Source organism: Molossus molossus, unplaced genomic scaffold, assembly GCF_014108415.1.
Source record: "Molossus molossus isolate mMolMol1 unplaced genomic scaffold, mMolMol1.p scaffold_m16_p_10, whole genome shotgun sequence".
Lineage (NCBI taxonomy): Eukaryota > Metazoa > Chordata > Mammalia > Chiroptera > Molossidae > Molossus > Molossus molossus.
In genome coordinates, this window is record NW_023425345.1 from 21,581,340 (window position 1) to 21,605,291 (window position 23,952).

General features: G+C 42.9%; 1 protein-coding gene across 1 annotated transcript in view; it reads left to right on the forward strand.

Moving 5' to 3' along the window:
* Nucleotides 1-5,146: 5,146 nt before the first annotated feature.
* The window catches only part of LOC118624328 (antigen WC1.1-like), an 85,053-nt gene continuing 66,247 nt past the window's right edge, over nucleotides 5,147-23,952 (forward strand). The window contains exons 1-2 of the mRNA XM_036252499.1: nucleotides 5,147-5,239; nucleotides 22,260-22,580. Of these exons, the coding sequence (XP_036108392.1) occupies nucleotides 5,167-5,239; nucleotides 22,260-22,580 (394 nt within the window). The 5' untranslated portion in view covers nucleotides 5,147-5,166. The remainder of the gene's footprint in view (nucleotides 5,240-22,259; nucleotides 22,581-23,952) is intronic.

A 23,952-nucleotide genomic window follows, 5' to 3' on the forward strand; every position in this document is an offset into this window, starting at 1 on the left:
GGGCATGTACCTTGGTTGCGGTTCATCCTGGCCCCTCTTGGGGTTGTGCGGGAGGCAACCAATCGATGTGTCTCTCACATCGATGTCTCTCTCTCTCTCTCTCTTTCTCTCTCTCTCTCCCCCCCCCTCTCCCTCTCCCTTCCTCTCTCCCCACCTCCCACTCTATCTGAAGATAAATGAAAAAATATCCTCAGGTGAGGATTAAAGTGTGTGTGTGTGTGTGTGTGTGTGTGTGTGGGAAGTCTTGTAGGAATTAATCCTTAACCTGTGCAATCTGATGCTATCTCCACGTAGATAGTGTCAGAAGAGCAGAATTCTTGAACACTCTGCTGATGTCAGAGAATTGGTTGGTGTTGAGTGGGAAGACCCCCACCCACTGCACATTGAAATTGGGTTCAGGAGTTCAAAAGGATAACAATATTATTGTGCATAGAATGATCCTGTCCACCCTCTTGTCATTTATTACTACTCTTAACTTGTGGTAATATACTCCAGACTCTGAACACCTGACGCAGGCTCAGCCATACAGAGCAGCTCGTCGTTCTGAGCATAGTTCCTGGTCCAGGGATGGGCACAAGACTCAAGCCAGGCCAGACAGTGTCCTCTTCTGGATTTGTCAATCTGCAGCTAAAAGGAGAGACTCCCCTTTGCCTCTTGGGTGAGAAGGGAATAGAAATGGTCTGCAGTTGAAAAGAATGGAGCTGGGCAAGAACAAAGACAGATGGGGGCACCATTGCAGAGACTCCTGGAAATGGTTGGTCCTAGCTTTCCAACCAAGAAGCTCTTCCTTTGGTTTAATATTTCAATAAATTGCCCCAGGTCTTTCCAATAAATTTTGTATTTGACTGTTTACAGGTGGGTTTTGGGGTTTCTAACTCTGGAAACTCAGACTTCTAACAGATACATTGAATAATGCAATATGGCCCTGGCCGGTTTGGCTCAGCGGTTAGAGCGTCCGCCTGCGGTCCAGAGAGACCCAGGTTCGGTTCCCGCTAAGGGCATGTACCTCGGTTGCAGTTTGTCCCCAGCCCTGGTTGGTCGTGTGGGTGGCAGCCACTCGATGTGTCCCTTTCACATCGATGTTTCCCTTTCTCTCTCTTCCTCTCTCTCCCTCCTACTCTATCTGTACAAAAAATGGAAAAATGTCCTCGGATGAGGATTAAAAAAAAAAAATAATGCAATATGATTTTGTCTCTCATTTCCATCAGGGGAAATTGCAAACTTTGCTTCTTTCTTCGAAGCCTTTATTAATGATTAACTTTTGTATAGTGTCTTTGCCTTATATTTCACTGAGAAGTAAAATTATTAGACAATGATTTAGTAAATTATCTTCTCCCTTCACTACAAAAGCGTTTGCCGCAGCATCAGTACATATTCATCCCTCTCATCCCTGAGAACAATGAATTGTTTTCTTCTAGCTCAAGGCCTGTCTCTCCACTCCCATTTTAGATCTCAATCCTTTGAGTAACTAAATGAGAAAATAGGCCTTACTCAATACCATAAACTCCACAAAAGTAAAGATAGGGCTGTGTGGACTCTATCCCATCGAAGGTGTGGACTGACTCTTTTTTTTTTATCCTCACCTGAGGACATTTTTGCATTTATCTTCAGATAGAGCAGAAGGGAGGGGGGTAAGAGAGAGAGAAACATCAATGTGAGAGAGACACATCGACTGTTTGCCACCCACATGACCCCAACCGGGGCAGGGACAAACTGCAACTGAGGTAGCAGGAACCGAACCTGGGACTCTCTGGTCTTCAGGCTCACGCTCTAACCACTGAACGACCGGCCAGGGCTGGACTGACTCCTAACAGAAATAGTTACAAAGTCCTAAAAACTTTCTTTCTTTCTTTCTTTCTTTCTTTCTTTCTTTCTTTCTTTCTTTCTTTCTTTCTTTCTTTCTTTCTTTCTTTCTTTCTTTCTCTTTTACCACAAAACCTGATGTGGTAGCCTTATCATTTCCCTCTTCTGATTGGATGTGGAGAAAATGACTGCTGAGGAAAAATGGCTGAAGCATGGAAGTGAGTAATTGAAATGTTCTCTGCCTGATGGAAGTGAAGGCCTTAGGGTCCACCCTAAAACTCTGTGAATCAGAGGGAAAGAAAAGGCTATAAAATTGCTGCCTGATTGTCCACGGGGTCTTTCTGCCTTTGACCCATGCTTAAAGCTGGAGTGGGACTGCAGCAGTAGTGGTGCAGGAAGTAACTCCAATTAATCCAGGAAGACGTAGGCTGGGTCTCTGCATTCATCTTCAGATACTGGAGCACAAGAGAACCATCAATGGAGCCCAAGGTTTATAGCTACCTGTGTAGGGGGTACTGAGCTAATGAAACTTGGGACTGAATGTTAAGAGGACTCTGAACAGAATAGATACAATGTCAAGATCCCATGCCTTCACTTCCATCAGGCAGAGAACATTCCAATTACTCTGTGGGTGACAATGAGGACGAAACAATCAATGAAGGGTGAGCTAGAGTAAGAAGCTTGTGTTGTCACCCTGGCCGGTTTGGCTCAGTGGTTAGAGCGTCGGCCTGCGGTCTGGAGAGACCGGGTTCGGTTCCCGCTAAGGGCATGTACCTTGGTTGCAGTTTGTCCCCGGCCCTGGTCGGTCGTGTGGGTGTCAGCCACTCGATGTGTCCCTTCACGTCGATGTTTCTCTCTCTCTCTCTCTGTTCCTCTCTCTCCCTCCCACTCTACCTGAACAAAAAAATGGGAAAATGTCCTGCGGTGAGGATTAAAAAAAAAAAAAAAAAAAGAAGGTTGTGTTGTCAATCTGTTGGCTGGAGGACAAAGATTCTGTGTGATTTTGAAATAGCATCAAATAATCCTGAAAGGAAGAGAAACAGTGAATTTGAAACTTTGCTTGACAGAGAGCTTCCCTTTTTTTTTTTTTTTTTTTTTTTTGATGCCTGCTAAGTGGACAAAGGGACAGCTTCTCGTAATAGTGCACCTATTGACAATGGAAGGTGTCAGTGAATCAGCTTGACCGAGTTCATTCTACTCTTAGTCTACCAGTTGAATAGAGGTAGTGTTTGCAATTTTTCTTCCATCAGATAGATTTCCACTGGTTATGTATTTTTTTTCCTGGTTGGATTGTACAATTTTTATAGCTGTCTTTGTCCTCTGTAGTAGTTTCTGTCTCAACCTGAGAATTTCATGTGTTTTCTCCCTTTTTTTGAGGCTCCTACTGTGTGGAACTTTCTGAATCTCCACTCCCATTACTGCACCAAAGCACTGGTCTATGAGAAGTCATGAATCACAGTGAAAAATGGAAACAGTAGTGATAAAGTAGCACCACTTGTAGCATTTTACATGTGGACGGTGAAGAAGATGGTAGTTTCCCTGTCCCTCTTGCTCACCATTCCCAATAAATTCAACAATGTCAACTCAGTTATTTCAAGCTCTAGACCCTGCCTGAGGGTTGGCTCTAGATAGTTATACCCCAGTGAACTCAAATACATCTCTTGATAACCTAATCTTTATTTCTTTCTTCAATTTTTAGTGCATTCTATCTCAAGCATAGCAAGGGATCCAAGGGAGTACAGGCATTGAAAAGTTGAAGAATAGGTATGGTTAAAATAAGAGAGAGAAGTAGAACAATAGAATTTCAGTATGTAAAAATTTAGAAAAGGAGTTCTTACCAGGGCCTAGGGAGGGGCCATGGTGTGAGTTCATGGTCTTGAGTTTCCTGGTAAACTCCAATTCCATCAGTTATCAGTTTCAATATCCCTTCTCAGAGAAGCCTCCCCTGGCGGGGTTCAACCTCCTTGCAATTTCCCTTCATATTATAACCTCTCTTACTCTTGGTATCTTTTCTTTATAGCCTTTTCATATATGTTGTTAAATATATATATAGTCTTTCACCAGCAGCTAGACTGTGAAATCCATGAGCCCAGGGATATTGTCTGTCTTGCTCACTGTTTTATTTCCAACCATGGCACAGTGCTTAGAGCAATGATGTAGAGAAGATGCTTAGTAAATGCTAGCTGATTGTGTGTTATAAGCTAAGCACAGTAACTCACAAATTTTACTTTAGTAAAATTTATATCTTATGAGCATTTGGTATTTCTATCTCCCCTTGTTCCTTTCTCTGGTGTGACTCACAGTAAAACCATTAATAATGAAAAGAGAATTAGTACATATATCAGGGATAGCAAGAGTAAGATGAACTTCGGGTTAAAATGTATACTACACCAAGCTATGAATTAAGAGAGGTTCCAAACGTGTGGGAGGGTGGATGCAGGAAGAAAAATGGTACAAGTAGATTATCCGATTGGCTGATGAACTCTGACTCCTGAGCACCAGCTCTCAGGGAAGGACTGCAGAGAGAGGAGGAGATCTGTAAATACCCTGTAGACTATAGCTCCTCCTTATCCCTGAGAAGGAAAATTTAGCCCCAGGTGACATGTGTGGGCTAGACAGAGTGGTCTTAGGGGTTAAGAAAGATCTCTGAGGAGGAAAAGTCAGATTCTGTTGAAGCCTCGTTGTCATTATGAGCCCCTCTGTTCCAGGTTCCTAGTCTCCAGATCATTATGAGAAAAAAGAGAGACCAATAATAACCTCCCCCCATTTGATGCTTCCCCCCTTACCCGCTCCACATTCACCTGTGAATACCTGCTGGTCCTCATTTTCTACTGGCCTGATAATTATTCTCATATTTCAAGTCTCCTTGTGGTTCTCTGCTTCAGCCATGAGCTCAGTTGCAGGGAAGAACAACGCTGATTACAACAAAGACATCCTCCCACAGGCCAAAAGGTAACTGATCGAAGCACTATGACCCTGAAAGATCTCACAGTAGGCAGTGATCAGCCAGGACTATTGATGGAAAGAGAGCCACTCATGCTTTCTGATGCAACTTTTCTACCCTAGCGGTGATCACGGGGGCCTGGTTCTCAGGGACCTAAGGAAACATGATGTCAAAGGACCATGTTGCTCATATAAGGAGATACTGAAAATTCAGAATCTAATTGGTGTTTGAGCTTCAGAAGGTGGCAGAAAAAGTCTCCGATAGCATCTGAAATGGTAAAAGCTATCTCTATTGGCTCTCAGTAGAGAGGATGTCAGTATATTTTTCCTCCTTGTTGAAAACCTTTGTCGGTATGCTGATGCCTCCTCACAGGGTTATTTTGCAGCTGGGATTGTGACCTTGATGACATAGGAGTCAAGATGCCTTCGAATGGACATCTCTGTCTTCAGGGAATCTGCTTTCTCCTCCTCAGCACTGTGCTGGATTCTCAAAGTAAGGGTTGCCTTTCTTTCCTGGTATCAACAGTAGTGGACACCTTGGCAAAGGAAAGATCCCAGGAGTTATGGAGCCAAAGCCTCAGGGTAGACCACGTTTTTGACCAAAAAAGGAACCACAGTGATTGTGAATATCAGTTCTCTTGTGGGGTTTCAACTGGTCATAGAGGCAGGTTTTTCAAAGAAATGATACCCAATTGCAGACAGGTGAGTTGGTTTTAGTCCTCTTCTATGTCTCCTTGTTTTTAAGGAGCATCTGTTTTGTCCCATTGGCAACTGACCAGTGTGTGGGAAGGACCAGCAATTAACCTCGGCTGGGTCTCTGGGCTGTTTCTTGGCATACTTCATTTGCCAACTTTGTCTGACTGCCCCATTTGACTGACTGCCCCATGAGGATTTCAGTGTTTTATGTATTTATGCTCTTTTAGGCTGTGCGTGTGTGTGTAGTAGATGTGATGGATGTGTAAGGAGTGCAGAAAGGCTGTCTGTGTGAGAGGAACAGGGATCTGAGAAGTGATTAAGTCAGTTGGTCTGTGGAATACACAGTGCCCACACTTTTGGGGTGTCATGTAAACTCTATGTAACCAGATCATAGATAATCTTGCACCTGCTTGCTTCTCTCTGGCTGCTCTCTTTCAGTCCCACAGCCTCCTCTCTGTTTGACTACAGAGTTTGCCCAGCACTGAGCTCTGTGAGAGGCTTTGCCTCCTGGCTCACCTATTCTTACCAGGTGTCTGATGTAGAGCAGAGGACTCTGCAGCCATGAGAGGGGATCTCTTGTTTATAGAGATTAACTGATACACAGCATCGGTTATATAAAGTTTCCTAAGTTTCTGCTCCAGTTCTTGTGAATTGTTCCCTGCCTTGTTGAGGTCCTGACCGGTCCTTTCCACTCCCTAGGATCTGTTGTGAATTCTGTAGGGTGCCTTTTCTCTCTCATGTGTTCTTTAGTTCCTCCCTGAAAATTGGCTTCCACTGAGCCAGAGGACTGCAGGCATCAGGGATAGGGTTGCAGAAAATGTAGCCTTCAGTGTGGAGGAGGCAGCTCTTTCAAATTTGGGTACTGCTGCAGGTTGAGATGAAATACAGCCCCGTCTTCTCTCAATGCTCATTGTCTTCCTCCCAGAGCTTAGTTTCTTGGTTCTATAACTCTCCTTGGGAAACCTCATCCTTCTAAGTTTCTGCTCCATGAGTGTTGGCCGATGCTAAGATTATTCTCTTGCTGTCTCTGAAGTGCAGAGGTGGGTTTTGGTCCCATGAAGAGGAGACAATGGGTGTTTCAATAAAAGGCCCCCTCTTCTTGCTAGAAGAACTGTAGGAGATTTCCTCAGTGGTTACTTAAGAAGCAAGAACATTTTGCCAAAGGAAGCATTACTTCTTATTTTCCCTGAAACAACATGTTCAGTGCTATTCTACTAACATTTTATTCTTCTACTTTGTATAGCATTGGACTTGCTCTTTGTAAAACAGTAGTCCTGCCTTCTGAGCATTTGATGATTTCTGAGCTGGGCATACTTTACAGGAGTCTCCACAGTGAAATCCATGATGGGCGCTGGCAAACATCTCTTCAAACACACTTTGTGCCATTATACACAAAAACATACACTCTCAAAGACTGGGTAATTTTGTTTACCCCATTTTATAACCTGTTTTTAAAAATTAACAAAATATTTTGGATATTTTTCTATATCGTTAACTATTCTTTGTTTACACAGTAACACATTTTATTGTATTACAAATATAGAATATTACATTTTATTATATTATGAAAATATAGAATATTATAAGGATAATATGGAAAATTTAATTGTTTTCAATTATTTCATTATATCCTGGCTGATTTGGCTCAGCAGTTGGAGCTTCAGCCTGCAGACCAGAGTCCCAAGTTTGGTTCCCGCTAGGGGCACATACCAAAAAAAAAAAAAATTATTTTATTATATGACCAACATGCAATATATCTACCTAATCACTTGTGTTGGGCATTTAGTTGTTTTTGCTATTATGAAAAAAGTTGTTCAACTTCCTTGTATTTAAATATAAGGACTATCCATGATTGTTTCTCTTAATAACATTCTAAAAGTAGAATTGCTGTTCTCTAGGCTGTGAATACCTTGAAGGCTTTTTGATACATAGAGATTAATTGCCTGCCAGAAATGTTTGCACTACATATTAGTCCCACTAATGTTGGATGAGAATGTTAGTTTCCACATACTTTCACCAGAATTGGCTTGTTACCATGTTTTTAAATCTTAGCTCAACTGGCATATGTTAGGCAAAAATTGGTGTATATTAGCTAATTACTGTGAATTACTTGTCATGACATTTGGTCTTTTTATCTTGGGATGTTGGGTCATTTTGGTCACAATTTCTTTCTTTTTTTTTTATCCTCACCCGAGGACATTTTTCCATTTTTTGTACAGATAGAATGGGAGGGAGAGAGAGGAAGGGAGAGTGAGAAACATCGGCGTGAAGGGACACATCGAGTGGCTGCCACCCGCACGACCAACCAGGGCCGGGGACAAACTGCAACCGAAGTACGTGCCCTTAGCGGGAACCAAACCCGGGTCTCTCCGGACCGCAGGCCGACGCTCTAACCGCTGAGCCAAACTGGCCAGGGCTTGGTCACAATTTCTATCAAAGCTCTTTATACTACTACAACTACAGCTACTACCGTCAGATACTTATGCTGCATTCACTTATATGAACTCATTTGAGTGTACAACAATCCTTCAAGTTGGAAACTATATATTTATTTATATAATATATATTTATATTTGACTTGAGCAGATTTTATTTTGAAGTCAAGAATGCAGGAGAGAACATAAGGGTAATCTTAAAACTGAGTTCTCAGTGGTGAGGTGACTCTGGTCTGGAAGAGGTTTGAGGCAACTGAAATTTCAAGAAGTCCAAGTTTAGGTCTTAGAAGGTGTATGTGGTGCAGTCATGATGCTGCTTTAAAAATTCTCTCTTTGTCTTTGATGAAACACTGTTTTAGTATAATGTAATTTGTTGCATAGCAATATATGAATAATTTAGGAGTTCCCTCCAAAGCCAGAAAACAGAAGTTTGGACAAGCTGGAAATTTATATGAGTAGCTTAATTGCTTGATCTAAATAAGACTTCTTCCTGAGTGACCAATTCTGCAACCTTGATTCTACCTGAAACTGGTACCCAAACCATCTCTGTTTTGTCATATCTGTTTCTCATTCAGTAGCTTAGGTTCCTGCTGAACTTGAAAAGAATCCTGGTATATTAGTCTGCTCAGGTGGGCTGCCATAACAAAAAACTATAGACTAGGTGGCAACAAATTACTGCCAAACTTGGCAGCTTAACACAGCAAACAGCTAGAATCTCATAGCTTCTGTGGGCTAGGAATCTAGACATGGCTTATCTGGGTTCTCTGACTTATGCTTTCTCAAGAGGCTACCTTAAGGGTAGACTGTGTATGAATACCACCCAGACTTACTCACCTAGTTAATTGGCAGCATTTAGACCTTGGTGGACAGTTTAATAGTCTCAGTCCCTTGCTGGCTATTGGCTGGAAGCCTTCCTCAGTTCCTTGTCATGTGGGTTTCTCCATACACAGCTCACAGTATGGCAGCTGGCTTCATCACAGCAAGTGAGAGAGCAAGATAGGTCAACAAGAGAGAAACCAGAGTCTTCTTGAAACCTAATTTTTTAAGTGATAGCTCATCACTTTTGTCAAATTCTACTTGTTGAATGCATGTAACTAGGCTCAGCCCACAATCAAGTGTGAGGGAGATTATGTAAGGGTGTGGATACAAGAAAATAGGAATAATCAGGACGTTTTAGAGGCTGCTTAACACAATCCTTTGTTCCAAAGCTAGATGAGAGTGCTCCATATGGGCCAGAGGAGAAGGAAGATTCCTCCAATGGCCTCATGGGCCATGAACTGTAATTGAAATAATGAAGGTTGGCCACTATCAACCTTAGGTATTATCTACTGAGGCAGCAGCATCCTGAGTCCTCTGAAGTCCTGTCCTCATTGGGGTGCCTGGAGCTGGGTACTAGTTTGTGAGAAAAAATTGTGTGCATCTCTTTCCAACTCTGATTTAGTAATGCCCCGTTGATAGCTTAAAATTGGTCACAGTGGGAAGACAGGGTGTGGCTAAAGTAGGTCTACAGTTATGAGTATGCTCAACAGAGTTTATTGTTGTCTTATTATTTATTAATACAAATAACTGTAAACCTACTTTTGCCTCACTCTGTATTTAGAACACAGAAATAAACAAATGCTATACATAGGGATATATTTTTTTGAACCACAGATAACCACTGTTTTTTTTTTTTTCTTAAAATGATTAATTAATTTTTGTTACAGATGTTTCTCCTTTTCCCCCCACTGATTACCCCCTCTCCCTCCCTCACCACCCTGTCCCCAGTTTTGTTGTCCATGACCTTTGTTCATGCATACATGCATATAAGTTCTGTGGTTTATCTTTCCCACACCATCCCCTGTTCTGGGGATTGTCAGTCTGTACCCCACTTCCACGTATCTGGGACTACCCCATTATTCAGACTGTTATGTTAATTATATTCCACAAATAAGTGAGATCATATGATACTTGTCCTTCTCTGTTTGGCTTACCTCACTCAGGATGATACTCTCCAGGTCCCTCCATGTCGTTTCAAAGGATAAGAGATCTTTCTTTCTTACAGCTGCATAGTACTCCATTGTGTATATGTACCACAGCTTTTTTTTTTTATCCTCACCCGAGGATATTTTTCCATTTTTTGTACAGATAGAGTGGGAGGGAGAGAGAGAGAGAGAGAGAAACATCGACATGAAGGGACACATCGAGTGGCTGCCACCCGCACGACCAACCAGGGCCGGGGACAAACTGCAACCGAAGTACGTGCCCTTAGCGGGAACCGAACCCGGGTCTCTCCGGACCGCAGGCCGACGCTCTAACCGCTGAGCCAAACTGGCCAGGGCAGTACCACAGCTTTTTTTAACCATTCGTCAACTGATGGACATTTGGGCTGTTTCCAGATCTTAGCTATTATAAATAGTGCTGCTACGAACATGGGGGTACATATATTCTATCTGATTGGCGTTTGAGGTTTCTTAGGGTATATTCCTAGAAGTGGGATCACTGGGTAAAATGGCAGTTCAATTTTTAATTTTTTGAGGTAACACCATATTGTTTTCTATAGTGGAGGCATCAGTCTGCATTCCCACCAGCAGTGTACTAGAGTACCCTTTTCTCCACACCCTCACCAACACTTGTTGCTTGATAATTTGTTGATGGCGGCCATTCTGACAGGTGTGAGGTGATACCACATTGTTTTTTTTTTTAATTTTTTATACTCACCTGAGGACATATTTCCATTTTTTGTTCAGGTAGAGTGGGAGGGAGAAAGAGGAACAGAGAGAGAGAGAGAGAGAGAGAGAGAAAGAGAAACATCGATGTGAAAGGGACACATTGAGTAGCTGCCACCCGCACGACCAATCAGGGCCGGGGACAAACAGCAACCGAGGTATGTGCCCTTAGCAGGAACCCAACTGGGTCTCTCTGGACCGCAGGCCAACTTTTTAACCGCTGAGCCAAACCAGCCAGGGCCCTCATTGTTGTTTTAATTTACATCTCTCTGATGATTAGTGATGTTGAGCATTTCTTCATATGTCTCTTGGCCATTTGTATGTCCTGTTTGGAGAGGTGTCTATAGATGAGTCAGGCTTTCTTATCCAATCAGCTACTCTGTGTCTTTTTATGGGAGCATTCAATCCATTTACATTTAAGGTGATAATTGATATGTACTTATTTATTGCCATTTTTGTTTAGTGTGGTTCTATTTTTCTTCCCATTTCTCCTGCTAATTACAGCAGTCCTTTTAACAATTCTTGCAGTGCTGGTTCCCTTAGCCTTTTTTTTTTTTTTTTTTTTTTTGTCTGGGAAGCTCTTTATTTGACCTTCTATTTTGAATGATAGTCTTGCTGGGTAGAGTAGTCTTGGATTCAGATCCTTGTTTTTCATGACCTTGATTACTTCATGCCATTCCCTTCTGGCCTGTAGTGTTTCTTGTGAGAAGTCAGCTGAGAGCCTTATGGGGTTTCCTTTGTAGGTAACCTGTTGCTTATCTCTTGCTGCCTAGGATTCTCTCTTTGTCTTTAATTTTTGGCAGTTTGATTACTATGTGTCTTGGTGTGGGCCTGTTTGGGTTCTTCTTACTTGGGGCTCTCTGTTCTTTTTGAACTTGAATACCTTCTTCCTTCACCAAATTAGGAAATTTTTCTGTCACTATTTCTTTGAATATATTCTCTAACCCTTGCTCGTTTTCTTCTTCTTTGGGGACTCCTATGATGGGAATATTATTAGGTTTCCAGTTGTCCCACAGTTCTCTTAAGCCGTCTTCCTGTTTTTTAATCGTTTTTTCCTTTTGGTTTTCTGATTGGTTGATTTTTTTCTACCCTGTCTTCTAATTCATTGATCCAGTCCTCAGCTTCCTCTACTCTGCTTTTTAAACCTTCCAATGTGTTTTTCATTTCTGATATGTCGTTTTTAATTTCCAACTGGTTGATTTTCAACATTTCTATGTCTTTACTCATGGTGCTCATGTCCTTACACATGCTGTTGAGCTTCCTCAAGATCATGGCTCTGAATTCTAGTTCTGTTAACTTGCTTAACTGCACCTCATTTATCTCATCTTTGGTAGAGGTCTCTTGTTTTTTCATTTGGCTTTTGTTTCTGTTTTTTACCATTTTGGCTATCACAGTGGGCTTTGGAGTCTGCCAAATTTTCCCTGTGGGTGTTGGTGTTCTGCTGTTTGTGGCTCCCTCTCCTGGGTTTGGATGAGGTAGGGAGGACCTACTTTAACCACCACTGTCAAGTCTTAACTTTCCTCTAGCTTTTTTTTGCCTGGAGGCTATTAGTAGAGGTCACCTGAAGAACTTTGGTTTCTGAGTTGCCTGAAAAACTCCCTCAGGTGCTCAGTGTAAGAGGATTTCCTGAGGGTGGGGCAGCTGCTGATTGTTAATGGGACTCAATTAGCATTTCAATTGCCACCAGGTGTGGTTGAATCTCTGAGGGAGGGTCCACCCCCTCTCCCCAGGGCCCTGGGAAGGAGTAAGATGACCACAGTCCTGCATGGCTGCACTCAGCAAAAGCTCTGAGCACCCTCCAAATCCTGAGTGTCCCCACACAGTTCTAGTTCAGTCTGCCTTCCCTCTGCCGGAGCCCAAGGTGAGTGGCTGCTGCCAATTTAGCCTCTGTCTAGACTCTGAGTCATGGAGCCACCTGGGACTTTTAACCTGAGGGCTCTGCTCCCAGCTAAGGGCGGCCGAGTCTGCAGCACCAGTCGAGGGCATAGCACTCAGCAGACTTAGCCATGGACTATCACCTCGCAGGACTTAGCCATGGTCGCAGCCAAGGCGGCAGCAGCTTCCTGCTGAGTCCCCTGGTCTCAGCTGAGTCTGTGCGGCACCAGCCGAGGGCTTTGCACGCAGCCGAGGTGGCAGCAGCTTCCCGCCGAGCCCCCTGGTCCCAACTGAGTTTGCTGGTCCCAGCCCAGGCCGCTGGGGACAGTGGGCTCCCAGCCCTCTCTCATGTCCTTGAAAGCCTACCAGGATTGAATCAGTGTGCCTGGTTACGTGGTCCTCCTGGCTGCCTTTCGGTTGCTCCTTCCTGACGATTTGTCTTTATTTTTGTTGTAAATCCATTTTGGTTCTGGGAGATGATCTGTGTAGCTCCATTCACTCTGCCGCCATTTTTTCTGATCCTTTTTTTTTTTTTTTTTTTTAAATCTTTATTGTTGTATGTAGAATGTATTACAGATGTTCCACATTTTTCTCCCATTGACCCCCTCCTCCCCACTCCCGCCCCCCTCCCGCCTTTTCCCACACTATTGTCTGTGTCCATTGGTTATGCATACAAGTTCTTTGGTTTATTTCTTCCCACCCCCCAACCCCTTTCCCTTTGAGGTTTGTCAGTCTAGCAATGAATTTGTACTGCTTAATCCCTTCACCTTTTTCAACCATTCTCCCAACCCCCTCCCATCTGGCAACCAACAAAATGTTCTCTGTATCTATGAGAATGTTTTTGATCCACCTGTTCATTTTGTTTGGAGATTCCATTGTCGATAGATATGTATTCATTGCCATTTGGTTTGTTCATATATTTTATCTTTTTCTTCAAAAAGACCCTTCATCATTTCATATAATAACAGTTTGGTGGTGATGAACTCCTTTAACTTTTCCTTGTCTGGGAAAGTCTTTATATGGCCATCGATTCTAAATGACAGCTTGGGAGGATAGAGTAATCTTGGTTGTAGGTTCTTGCTTTTCATCACTCTGAATATTTCTTGCCACTCCCTTCTGGCCTGCAAAGTTTCTTTTGAGAAATCAGCTGACAGCCTTATGGGAAATCCCTTGTATGTAACTAGCTGCCTTTCTCTTGCTGCTTTTAAGATTCTCTCTTTGTCTTGAACCTTTTGCATTTTGATGATGATGTGTCTTGGTGTGGGCCTCTTGGGGTTCATCTTGTTTGGGACTCTCTGTGCTTCCTGGACTTGTATGTCTGTTTCCTTCACCAAGTTAGGAAAGTTTTCTGCCATTATTGTTTCAAACAGGTTTTCGATTTCTTGTTCTCTCTCTTCTCCTTCGGGCACCCCCAAGATGCGAATGTTGGCACGCTTGAAGTTGTCCCACAGACTCCTTACACTATCCCCATTTTTTTGGATTCTTTTTTCTTTTTGCTGTTCTGATTGGGCATTTTTTTGCTTCCTTATATTTCAAATCGATGGATTTATGCACTCTAGTATTGAAGCTGTGTAAATTATTCTTTATTTCACTTAATGCTTCCTTTAATTCTGACTGGTCCTTTTTATGCTCTTGAGGCCCTCACTAAGTTCACTGAGGTTCTCACTGAGTTCATTGAGTATCCTTATAAGCAGTATTTTGAACTCGGCATCTGTTAGGTTGCTAATCTCCATTTTGCTTAGTTCTTTTCTTGCGGTTTTGTTCTGTTCTTTCATTTGGGACCTATTTCTTTGTCTCCTCATTTTGGCTGCCTCCCTGTGTTTGTTTCTGTGTATTACTTAATGAGCGGTATGGGGCTAGCTGAGACCAGATGCTGCTCGTTTAAAGAATTTAGGAAAAACCTGAAGCAGGATCCAAGACAGGTCAATCCTGTGGTTAAGCAACTGGCAACATCTTGGGCGGGCCTGAAAATTGGGTGGGGCGGGGTGGGGCGGGGCCTCAGGGAGTCACCAGCGCGGGGCTACCACTGTGAGCCAGGTGGCTGGAGTCCCAGATATGGTGGTTGTCTGCCGCCCCAGGGAAGGGCTCACCAAAGGAACAAAGGCCTCTGACAGCACGTTTGTCCAGGAGAAAACCCCCTCTCCAGCCCTCACTCCAGTGCCAAACAGCTCAGTTCTTCTCTGTATGTCTCTGGTGCCCCTTGAGCTGCCCCTCCAGGCTTAGAGGGAGAGAGTCTGATAAGTTCGTGCACAGGCCCTTTAAGGAGCTGCCTGGGGCTCCAGCCGCGTCAGCTTCCCTGAGCCTCAGTTCCTGCTGGTTTTTCCAGTCAGAAGTTATGTGGACTTCTCTTCCTGGCACTGGAACCCTGAGCGGGGCATCTGGTGTGCAACGGGGACCCCTCAGTCCTCAGGAAGGACCTTCCCAGCCGAGGTAGCCTCCTGATTTTTATCCGCCACACATGGGTGTGGGACCAGCCTGTCTCACCACCAGCCCTCACGCCTCCGCCCCTTTTACCAGTCTCGATGTGGCTGCTGCTTTAATTCCGTAGTTGTAGGAGTTCCATTCGGCTTAATTTCAGGCGGTTTTGAATGATGGTTGTTCTGTAGTTTAGTTGTAACTTTGATGTGGTTGTGGGAGGACGAGATACCGCGTTTACCTACGCTGCCATCTTGACCGAGTGCTGATGTCCTTACTCATACTGCTTAGCTTCCTCAAGATTATGGATCTGAACTCTACCTCTGATAATTTGCTTAGCTGCATTTCATTGATTCTAATCTTCGATAGAGTTCTCTTGTTCTTTCATTTGGGATTTGTTTCTTTGTTTCACCATTTTGGCTATCTCAGCGGGTTTTGGAGCCTGCCAAATTTTCCCTGAGGGTGTTGGTGTTCTGCCGTTTGTGGCTCCCTCTACTGGGTTTGGATGAGCCTAGGTGGGCCCATGTTAAACACCACTCTCATGTCTCACTTTTCTGGGTAGATTTACAAGCCCAGTAAAGGTTCAGTTATCCTCTAGTATTTTCCTGGTGACTAGTAGTCTCAGTTACTCAGTGCCTTCTAATGTAGCCCTGGTTCTGCTTAAGAGGATTTCCAGAGGGTGGGTTAGATGCTGGTTATTAATGAGCCTCAATTTGGATTTCTTTGCCTCATGCGGGAAAGGCTGAATCTTCGAGGCGGGGGTGGGTGCTGCTGCTTTTCCCCACAGCTCTGAAAAGGAGCACACTGTTCACTGTCCTTTGTGGCCACAACTCAGGAAAAACTCTGAGTGCCCTCCAAATCCCAGGTGTCCACACAGAGTTCCAGCCTAGTCTGTTCTTCTGCCGTAGCCCCCAGGTGAGTGGCTGTGGTTATTTTAGTGCTCTGTCCTGGCTCTCTGGGCTGTGGAGTGGGCTTGGTCTTTATTTCTCAAGGGTGCTGCACACAGCTAAGACTGTTGCTGTTCTTGGGCTCCCAGTCCACTACCCTCTCGTGCCTCCACAGATCCTACTGGTGTCCCTGGCTATGTGGACCTTTTCTGCTGCTTTTCTGTTGCTTTTTTCCCCAAGGATCTGTCTTTATTTTAGTTGTAATTTCCATTTGGTCCTGGGAGATCGTCTGCGTGGCTTCTATTCACTCTGCCTCCTTTTTCACATCCTCTAAGCCTATCTTGTGCATAGCTGGGTCACCCAGGCCTTTCTGGTTCCCCCACACCCTGCAGGTCCCGTGGGTAACTGGATCGCATAGTCCCTTTGGGGACCCGGCTTTATGCCTATGTTGTGGGCTGCTGGGTCGCACAGGCCTCTCTGGTGCTTCAGCATCCCGCAGGTCCTGTGGGTAACTGGATAGCACAGTCCCTGCTGGGTCGCACAGGCCTCTCTGGTGCTTTAGCACCCCACAGGTCCCATATATAATTGGATGGCACAGTTACTGCTGGGTCACACAGGTCTCTCTGGTGTCCCTGCACCCTGCAGTTCCCATGGGCAGGCAGCTGGATTGCACCAGTCTCTCTAGGGCTGGGGCTTCCCACTGCACTTGTGAGCTACTGGACTGCACAGGCCTCTATGGAGCCCCAGGTCCCGCCGCTGGTGGCTGGGGAGTGCTGCTGCCCAGTGGGGCTTAACTCCTACTCAGCTTTAGCTTTAGCTTTTGGGGATGGGTCTCATCTGCTGGTCTGTGCTTCTGTTGCCTGGGGATGGATTTCTACTCTCCAGCCTCAGTTGCTGGGGTTATATCTGGACTCTGATTGGGCTGCTACCATGGGGGATGGTGCTGGGCTCCAGGCTGTCTGTGGCTGCCCCAACCCAGTGCCTTGGGAGCTCCACTACTGTGAACTGGTCTGTGTTGACACAGAGTGTCCACTGGTCCGATGGTGCCAGGTGTGCTGGTGGGCTCAGGTTGCTGGGCCCTAGCCGCTCCCACTGCCTCCTCCCAGTGAAGACCTGATATCTTCCAAAATGGTGGGACCTCCCCATGGAGCAGGGAGAAGCACCCTGAAGGGCTGTTACCTTGGTAGCCGGCTGCTCTCATCCATAGCACAGGCACTTTCTGCTCCACATTTCTGCTCCAAACTGCAGGGGTTTAGTCGTCCACCTTCACGTCCACTCACACTTTCTCACACACTCGCTCACTCTCTCAGTCACCCTCCCTCCAGTCCTGCCTGCCACCATCTTTTTCTCCCATAACCATTTTTTTCTTGTGAATAATTCTACTTTTATTTAATTTCATATTTTATTTTATTTTTGAATTACTGTTAATATTCAATATTCATTTATATTAGTTTCAAGTGTCTTTAATATCAGTTTCAAGTGTACAGCATAGTGTTTAGACATTTATATAATTTATGAAGTGATGCTCCCAATAATTCGAGTACCCATCTGGCACCATACATAATTATTACAATATTATTGACTATATTTCATGTGCTGTATTTTACATCCCTGTAACTATTTTGTAACTACCATTATGACCTTTTTTTTTTTTTTAATCTTCACCTGAGTATATGTTTACTGATTTTTAGAGAGAGGAAGTGGGGGAGAGAGAGAGAGAAACATTGATTGGTTGCCTTTGTATGCACCTGACTGGGGATTGAACCTGGAACCTAGGTATGTGCCCTGACTGGGAATTGAACCCAAACTTTTTGGTGTACAGGATGACACTCCAACCAACTAGTCACTCAGCCAGGGCATGAACTTTTTAATATCTTCACATTTTCCACCTAGCTCACTTAATAATTTCCCTTCCATCTGGCCACCATCAACTTGTAATCTGTATCTATCAGTGTGTTTCTGTTTTGTTTATTGGTTAGTTTTGTTCTTTTGATTCCACATATAAGTGAAATCACATGGTATTTGTCTTTCTAACTTACTTATTTCACTTAGCATAGTACCCTCTAGGTCCATCCATGTTGTCCCAAATGGCAAGATTGCATTCTTTTCCATGGCTGAGTAATATTCCATTGTATGTATGTGCCACTTTTTATCCAGTTGTCTATTGATAGGCTCTTTGGGTGCTTCCATAGCTTGGCTATTGTAACTAAAGCTGCAGTGAACATAGGGATGCATATATTATTTTAAATTAGTGTTTTGGATTTCTTTGAATAAATACCCAGAATTGTAATTGCTGGATCGTAAGGTAGTTCTATTTTTAATTTTCCTAGCAACCTCCATATTTTTTCCATAGTGGCTGTACCAATTTGCATTCCCATCAACAGTGCACAAGGGATCCTTTCTTTCCACATCCTCACCAACCCTTGTTGTTTGTTCATTAATTGATAATAGCCATTCTGACAGGTGGGAGGTGACATCTTATTGTGGTTTTAATTGGCATTTCTTTAATGATTAATGACATTGAGCATCTTTTCATATGTCTCAGCCATCTGTATATTCTCTTTGGAGAAATGTCTATTCAGGTCCTTTGACAGTTTTTAAATTAGATTGTTTTTTTTTTTTTTTTTTTTTTTTGGTGAGTTGTGAGTTTTTAAAAAAATGTTTTTATTGATTTAGAGAGAGGAAGGGGGGGAGAGAGAAACATTGACATGAGAGAGAAATATCTATCTGTTGCCTCCCATATGTACCTGACTGGGAATCAAACCTGCAACCAGGGCATGTGTCCTGACCAGGAATCGAACCAGTGACCTTTCAGTGCATGGAAATTTGCTCAACCAACTGAGCCACACAGGCCAGGGCAAGTTGTATGAGTTCTTTATAAATTTTGGATATTAAGCCCTTATCAGATATATCATTGGTAAATATTATCTCCCAATCAAAAGGTGTCTCTGTTTCGTTGATAGTTTTCTTTGTTGTGAAAAATTTTTTTAGTTTAATGTAGTCTGATTTGTCAATATTTTCTTTTGTTTCCCCTGCATGAGATGATATATCAGAAAAAATATTACTAAGAGAAATGTCAGAGAGTTTACTGCCTCTTTATGTTTTCTTCTAGGAATTTTATGGTTTTAGGTCTTACATTTAAGTCTTCAATCCATTTTGAGTTTATTCTTGTATATGGTATAGGAGGATGGTCTAATTTCATTTATTTGGCATGTATCTGTCCAGTTTTCCCAACACCATTTATTGAATAGACTGTTTTTATCCTATAGTATATTCTTACTTCCTTTGCTGTAGATTAACTGACCATTTAGGCATGGGTTTATTTCTGGGCTCTATATTCTGTTCCATTGATCTACATATGTGTTTTTATGCCATTACCACGCTGTTTTATTTACTATAGCCTTGTAGTATAGGTTGATATTAGGTAATGTTACACCTCCAAGTATGTTCTTCTTTCTCAAGATTGCTTTGGCTATTTGGGGGTCTTTTGTTTTTCCATATAAATTTTAGGATTATATGTTCTACCTCTATAAATAATTTTATTGGTATTTTGATAGGGATGCATTGAACCTATAGATTGCTTTGAGTAGTATGGACATTTTAACAATGTAAATTCTTTTTATCCATGAACACAGTATAGGCTTCCATCTATTTGTATCTTCTTTAATTTTTTTCTTCAATGTCTTATAATTTTTTTTTATTTCTTTATTTTTTTTAAATTTTATTTTTGTTATAGATGTTTCTCCTTTTTTACCCCATTGACATCCTCCTCCCCATCCCCCCTCACCCCATCTCCGACTTTGTTGTCCATGTCCATTGGTTATGCATACATGCATATATGTTCTGTGGTTTATCTCTCCTACCACCCCCTCTTCTGAGTCTGTACCCTACTTCCATGTTTCTGGGTCTACCCTATTCCTCAGACTGTTATGTTCATTATATTCCATATATAAGTGAGATCATGTGGTATTTGTCTTTTTCTGCTTGGCTTATTTCACTTAGGATAATACTTTCCAGGTCCCTCCATGTCATCTCAAAGATAAGAGATCTTTTTTTCTTACAGCTGCATAGTACTCCATTGTGTATATGTACCACAGCTCTTATAATTTTTTTAAGTACAGGTTTCTTATCTCCTTGGTTAAATTTACTTCTAGCTATTTTATTTTATATTTTGATGTAATTGTAAATGGGATTGTTTCTTAATTTATTTTTCTGATAGTTCATTATAGGTTTATAAAAATGCAATAAATTTCTGAAGATTAATTTTGTATCCTACTGCTTTACTGAATTCCTTTATCAGTTCTAGTAGTTTTTTTGGTGGTAGTTTTAGAGTTCTCTACACAAAGCATCGTATAATTTGCAAATAATGACAGTTTTACTTCCTTTCCAATTAGGAAACATTTTATTTCTTTTAATTGTCTGATTACTGTGGTTAGGACTTTCCATACTATGCTGAATAGAAGTGGTGAAAATGGACAACCTTATCTTGTTCCTGATCTTAAGAAAAATGCTTTTACCCTTTCTCCATTTAGTATAATGTTAGCTGTGGGTTTGTTATATATTGTTTTTATTATATTAAGGCATGTTCCCTTTTCCCCCTTTTGGTGAGAGTTTTTATCATAAATGGATGCTGGATTTTGTCAAATGCTTTTCCCACATCTATTAGTATAATCATATGTTTTATATCCATTTTATTTATGTGGTATATCATGTTAATTGATTCATGAATATAGAGCCAAACTTCCATGCCAGGAATAAATCCTAATTGAGCACAGTGTATAATCTTCTAAATGAATTTATTGCTAATGTGATTTGCTAATTTTTTTTTTGCTTTCAGGAATTTATTTATTTATTTATTTTCATTTTATTTTTGTTACACATGTTTCTCCCTTTTTTCCCCATTGACACCCTCTTCCCCCATCCTGCCTCCCCTCCTGCCTTTCCCACACTATTGTTTGTACCCATTTGTTATGCATATAAGTTCTTTGGTTTATCTCTTCCCAACCTCCCCCCCCCCCCTTACCTCTGAGGTTTGTCAGTTTGTTCTCTACTTTCATGTCTCTGGATCTATTTTGATCATCAGCTTATTTTGTTCATGATATTCCATAAATAAGTGAGATCATGTGCTATTTTTCTTTCCCAAAGCGTGGGATTCAACCTTGATGCCTGCTGAGACCACCCTTTGGGTGTGCCATTATTTAATTGGGTGATGCCTGTTGTGGTCTGAAACTGCCATTATATGTGTTGGTTCTGGGGCCTTACAGGAGGAGCTCTGGTGCAGGCCAAGGTCAGCTGCTGCCTATAACCTGCCCAGGTCTACCTGGTAGGAGTTGCAAAATGATCATGGTTGGTAGCTGCCTGTGTTGGGCCTAGAGGCAAGTGGGAGAGGCCACACTGTGAACCAAGGCTGCTGCCACCAGTATTGGGCCTGGGGTGCTTAGCATAAGAACAGGGCACCCCAAGGCCTGTCACTGCCTGCTGGCTACCCATAGATTTATCCTGAAAGATGCTTAGATAGTACAAAAATTGGGTTAGATGGGGTCTCAGTGAGTCACTAGAGTGGGGAAAATTGTGCTCACCAGGTTAATGCAGGTACCACTCAGCAAAAGGCACAGGGTACACCAAGGCCAGCTGCCACCTGCCTGAGCCCTGCAGACCTTTGAGAGTTATTAAGAAAGATTGCAGCCTGGCCAAGGCTGGCTTTCTGCCACTAAAAGAGCCACTGGTGATGTTTGAGTTGGGTGGGATCTCAGGGATTTGTCAGGGTGGAGTGTTCACCTGTCTAATGCAGATTTAGATTTGGCTTTGTGGGAGGAGCACTCAACACAGGGACAATGGCAGCTGTTCCTCCAATCATCACTCTGAAGCCACACGCCTCATTTTCTCCCTGTATGTCTCTGATGCCCCCTGAGCTGATGTCCCTCTGCTGGAGCCCAGGGTTAGTAGCTGCAAGCAAGTCTGTGAGTGGACCCTTTTAGAGGACACCTAGGCATCTGTCCATCATTCCTCCATCTCATCCAGACAAACTGAATCCCCACTAATTTTATACAGCCAGATGTTATGGGAGTTTCTCTTCCTGGCACTGGTGATTTGAGTTGGGAAGCCAGTGTAGGGCTGGGGCCTTTCGCTTCTTAGGGGGAAATCTCTGCAGAGAAATATCTCTCCCAATTCTTAACTACCATGCCATGGGTGTGGGACTAGCTTGTCACGTGTCTCCACCCCTCCTATCAGTCACAATGTGGCTTCTCTTTATGTCCTTAGTTATAGGACTTCTGTTCAGATAGTCTTCATATGGTTATCCAGGTTGATTATTCTACAATTTAATTGTAATTTTGATGTTGTCATGGGAGCTGGTAAGAATAGCATTTACACACTCTGCCATCTTGACCTTTGGAACCCTCCCACAGGCCTAGTTTTTAAATGCTTAACTGTGTACCACTGTATGGTCTCCTAAAATCTCTCCTGTGTTATGTGTTCTGTCTATGTCTCTCTTGCAGTTCTAGGCCCGAGGCTGAAGAATGGAGGCCACCGCTGTGAGGGGAGAGTGGAAGTGAAGTTCCAAGGAGTATGGGGCACAGTGCATGCTTTTGACTGGGGCTTGGAGGATGCAGCTGTGGTGTGCAGACAGCTGGAATGTGGAGTTGCTACTGATATTTCCATAGGGGCTTATTTTGGCTCACAGGCTGAACCCATTTGGATTTCATATCTTTATTGCGAAGGGACAGAATTGACAATCAATGACTGTAGGTATTCTGCGGTTGAAAACTATCATAATCTTGGCTTTTCCCATAACTTTGATGCTGGAGTAATCTGCTCAGGTAAGGCCTGAACAGGGGATCCCCAGTAGGAATAGCCCCAGTCTCATTCCCAGAATAACTGAGAATACAGAATCACAATCTTTAGATCATATATGGATGAAGACTCCAGTTGCACAGTGATTCATAGAGCATTAGGCATTCAAGGAAGCATAAGGATCCATACCTATGGACCACTGAACTTTTCATCTCTATGGTGTGTTATGGGAGGTAGGGAGGTGGGGTCAAAAGATTCATATAGGTACAACTGCTGCGTTGTACTTGTATGAATTCATTTTATCATGGTAGCTGTTTGTATTCTTTCATGAGATGGTCAGTCAGATGCAGCCACAAGAGGGGACATGCAAGAGGCACAGGAAAACAGTTTATCATACTTATAAGTCTTAAAGAGACAGAGTCATTTAATTCCATAAGAGGGCCGCATGGGAAAAATACCAAGGAAATCGGCTGGCTAAACAGATGGGGAGTGGAGAGAGAGAAGACCTGTAGACAAATGACTTATATTGGGAGTCAGGGTGGAGTACACAAGCAAAAGGCATAAGGGGATTTCATTGGTGCCTTTGAATGTTACTAGGTCACAATCAGGGGAGGGCAAAAAGGGAGACCTGTGGCAAGGATTAGCCTTATCATGTTGGTGCACCTGGTCACCAGGGTGGGGTGCTCACAGCCTGTTTGTGGGGATGTTGAGGCAACAGGAAAATATCAAGTTTTAAAACTTACAATACAGTAGTTGGAATGAAGCAAGTAATAGACAGTGAGGCCAAGAGACCTTGAAGTGGCACATAAGAAGTGTTCAGTACTAAGTGTATTTGACCGGCCAGGTTGCTAATCAACTATTTTGTATTATACATGGGGAAGATCAGTGGAAAAGTAGTCTTTTTAAATTTCACCTTCAGCAGATTTTTGATGACACTAACCAGGCCTCGAAAAACACACACAATTATTTTCATTTTAAAAGCTACATTTTTGTATGATTGACATACAAAAAGATATACATGTTTAATGCATACAAATTGATGACTTTAAACCATTACCACAATCTATGTTATAAACCTATCTATTATCTCAAAAGAACTGGCTTCAACAACTAACTTCCAACCTCCAACCACTATGGAGGATCAGCTGTGCTTGGGCCCACCCTACATAGCAGGACTTACTTCAGTGGGGCTCTGGTGCCCACTGCGTCTACTCCTGAAATGTATCATTTATGGAGGTGGTTGGGTGGTGATACTTTGACATTGTCTGAAGCTGTCTACTGGGTGCACTGGCTCTGGGTCCTCCTGGGAAGTGCAGGTCAAGGTCAGCTGCTGCCTGTGTTCTGCCTGGGGCCACCTGGCATGAGCTACAAATCAATCTGCAGATGGTTACTACCTGT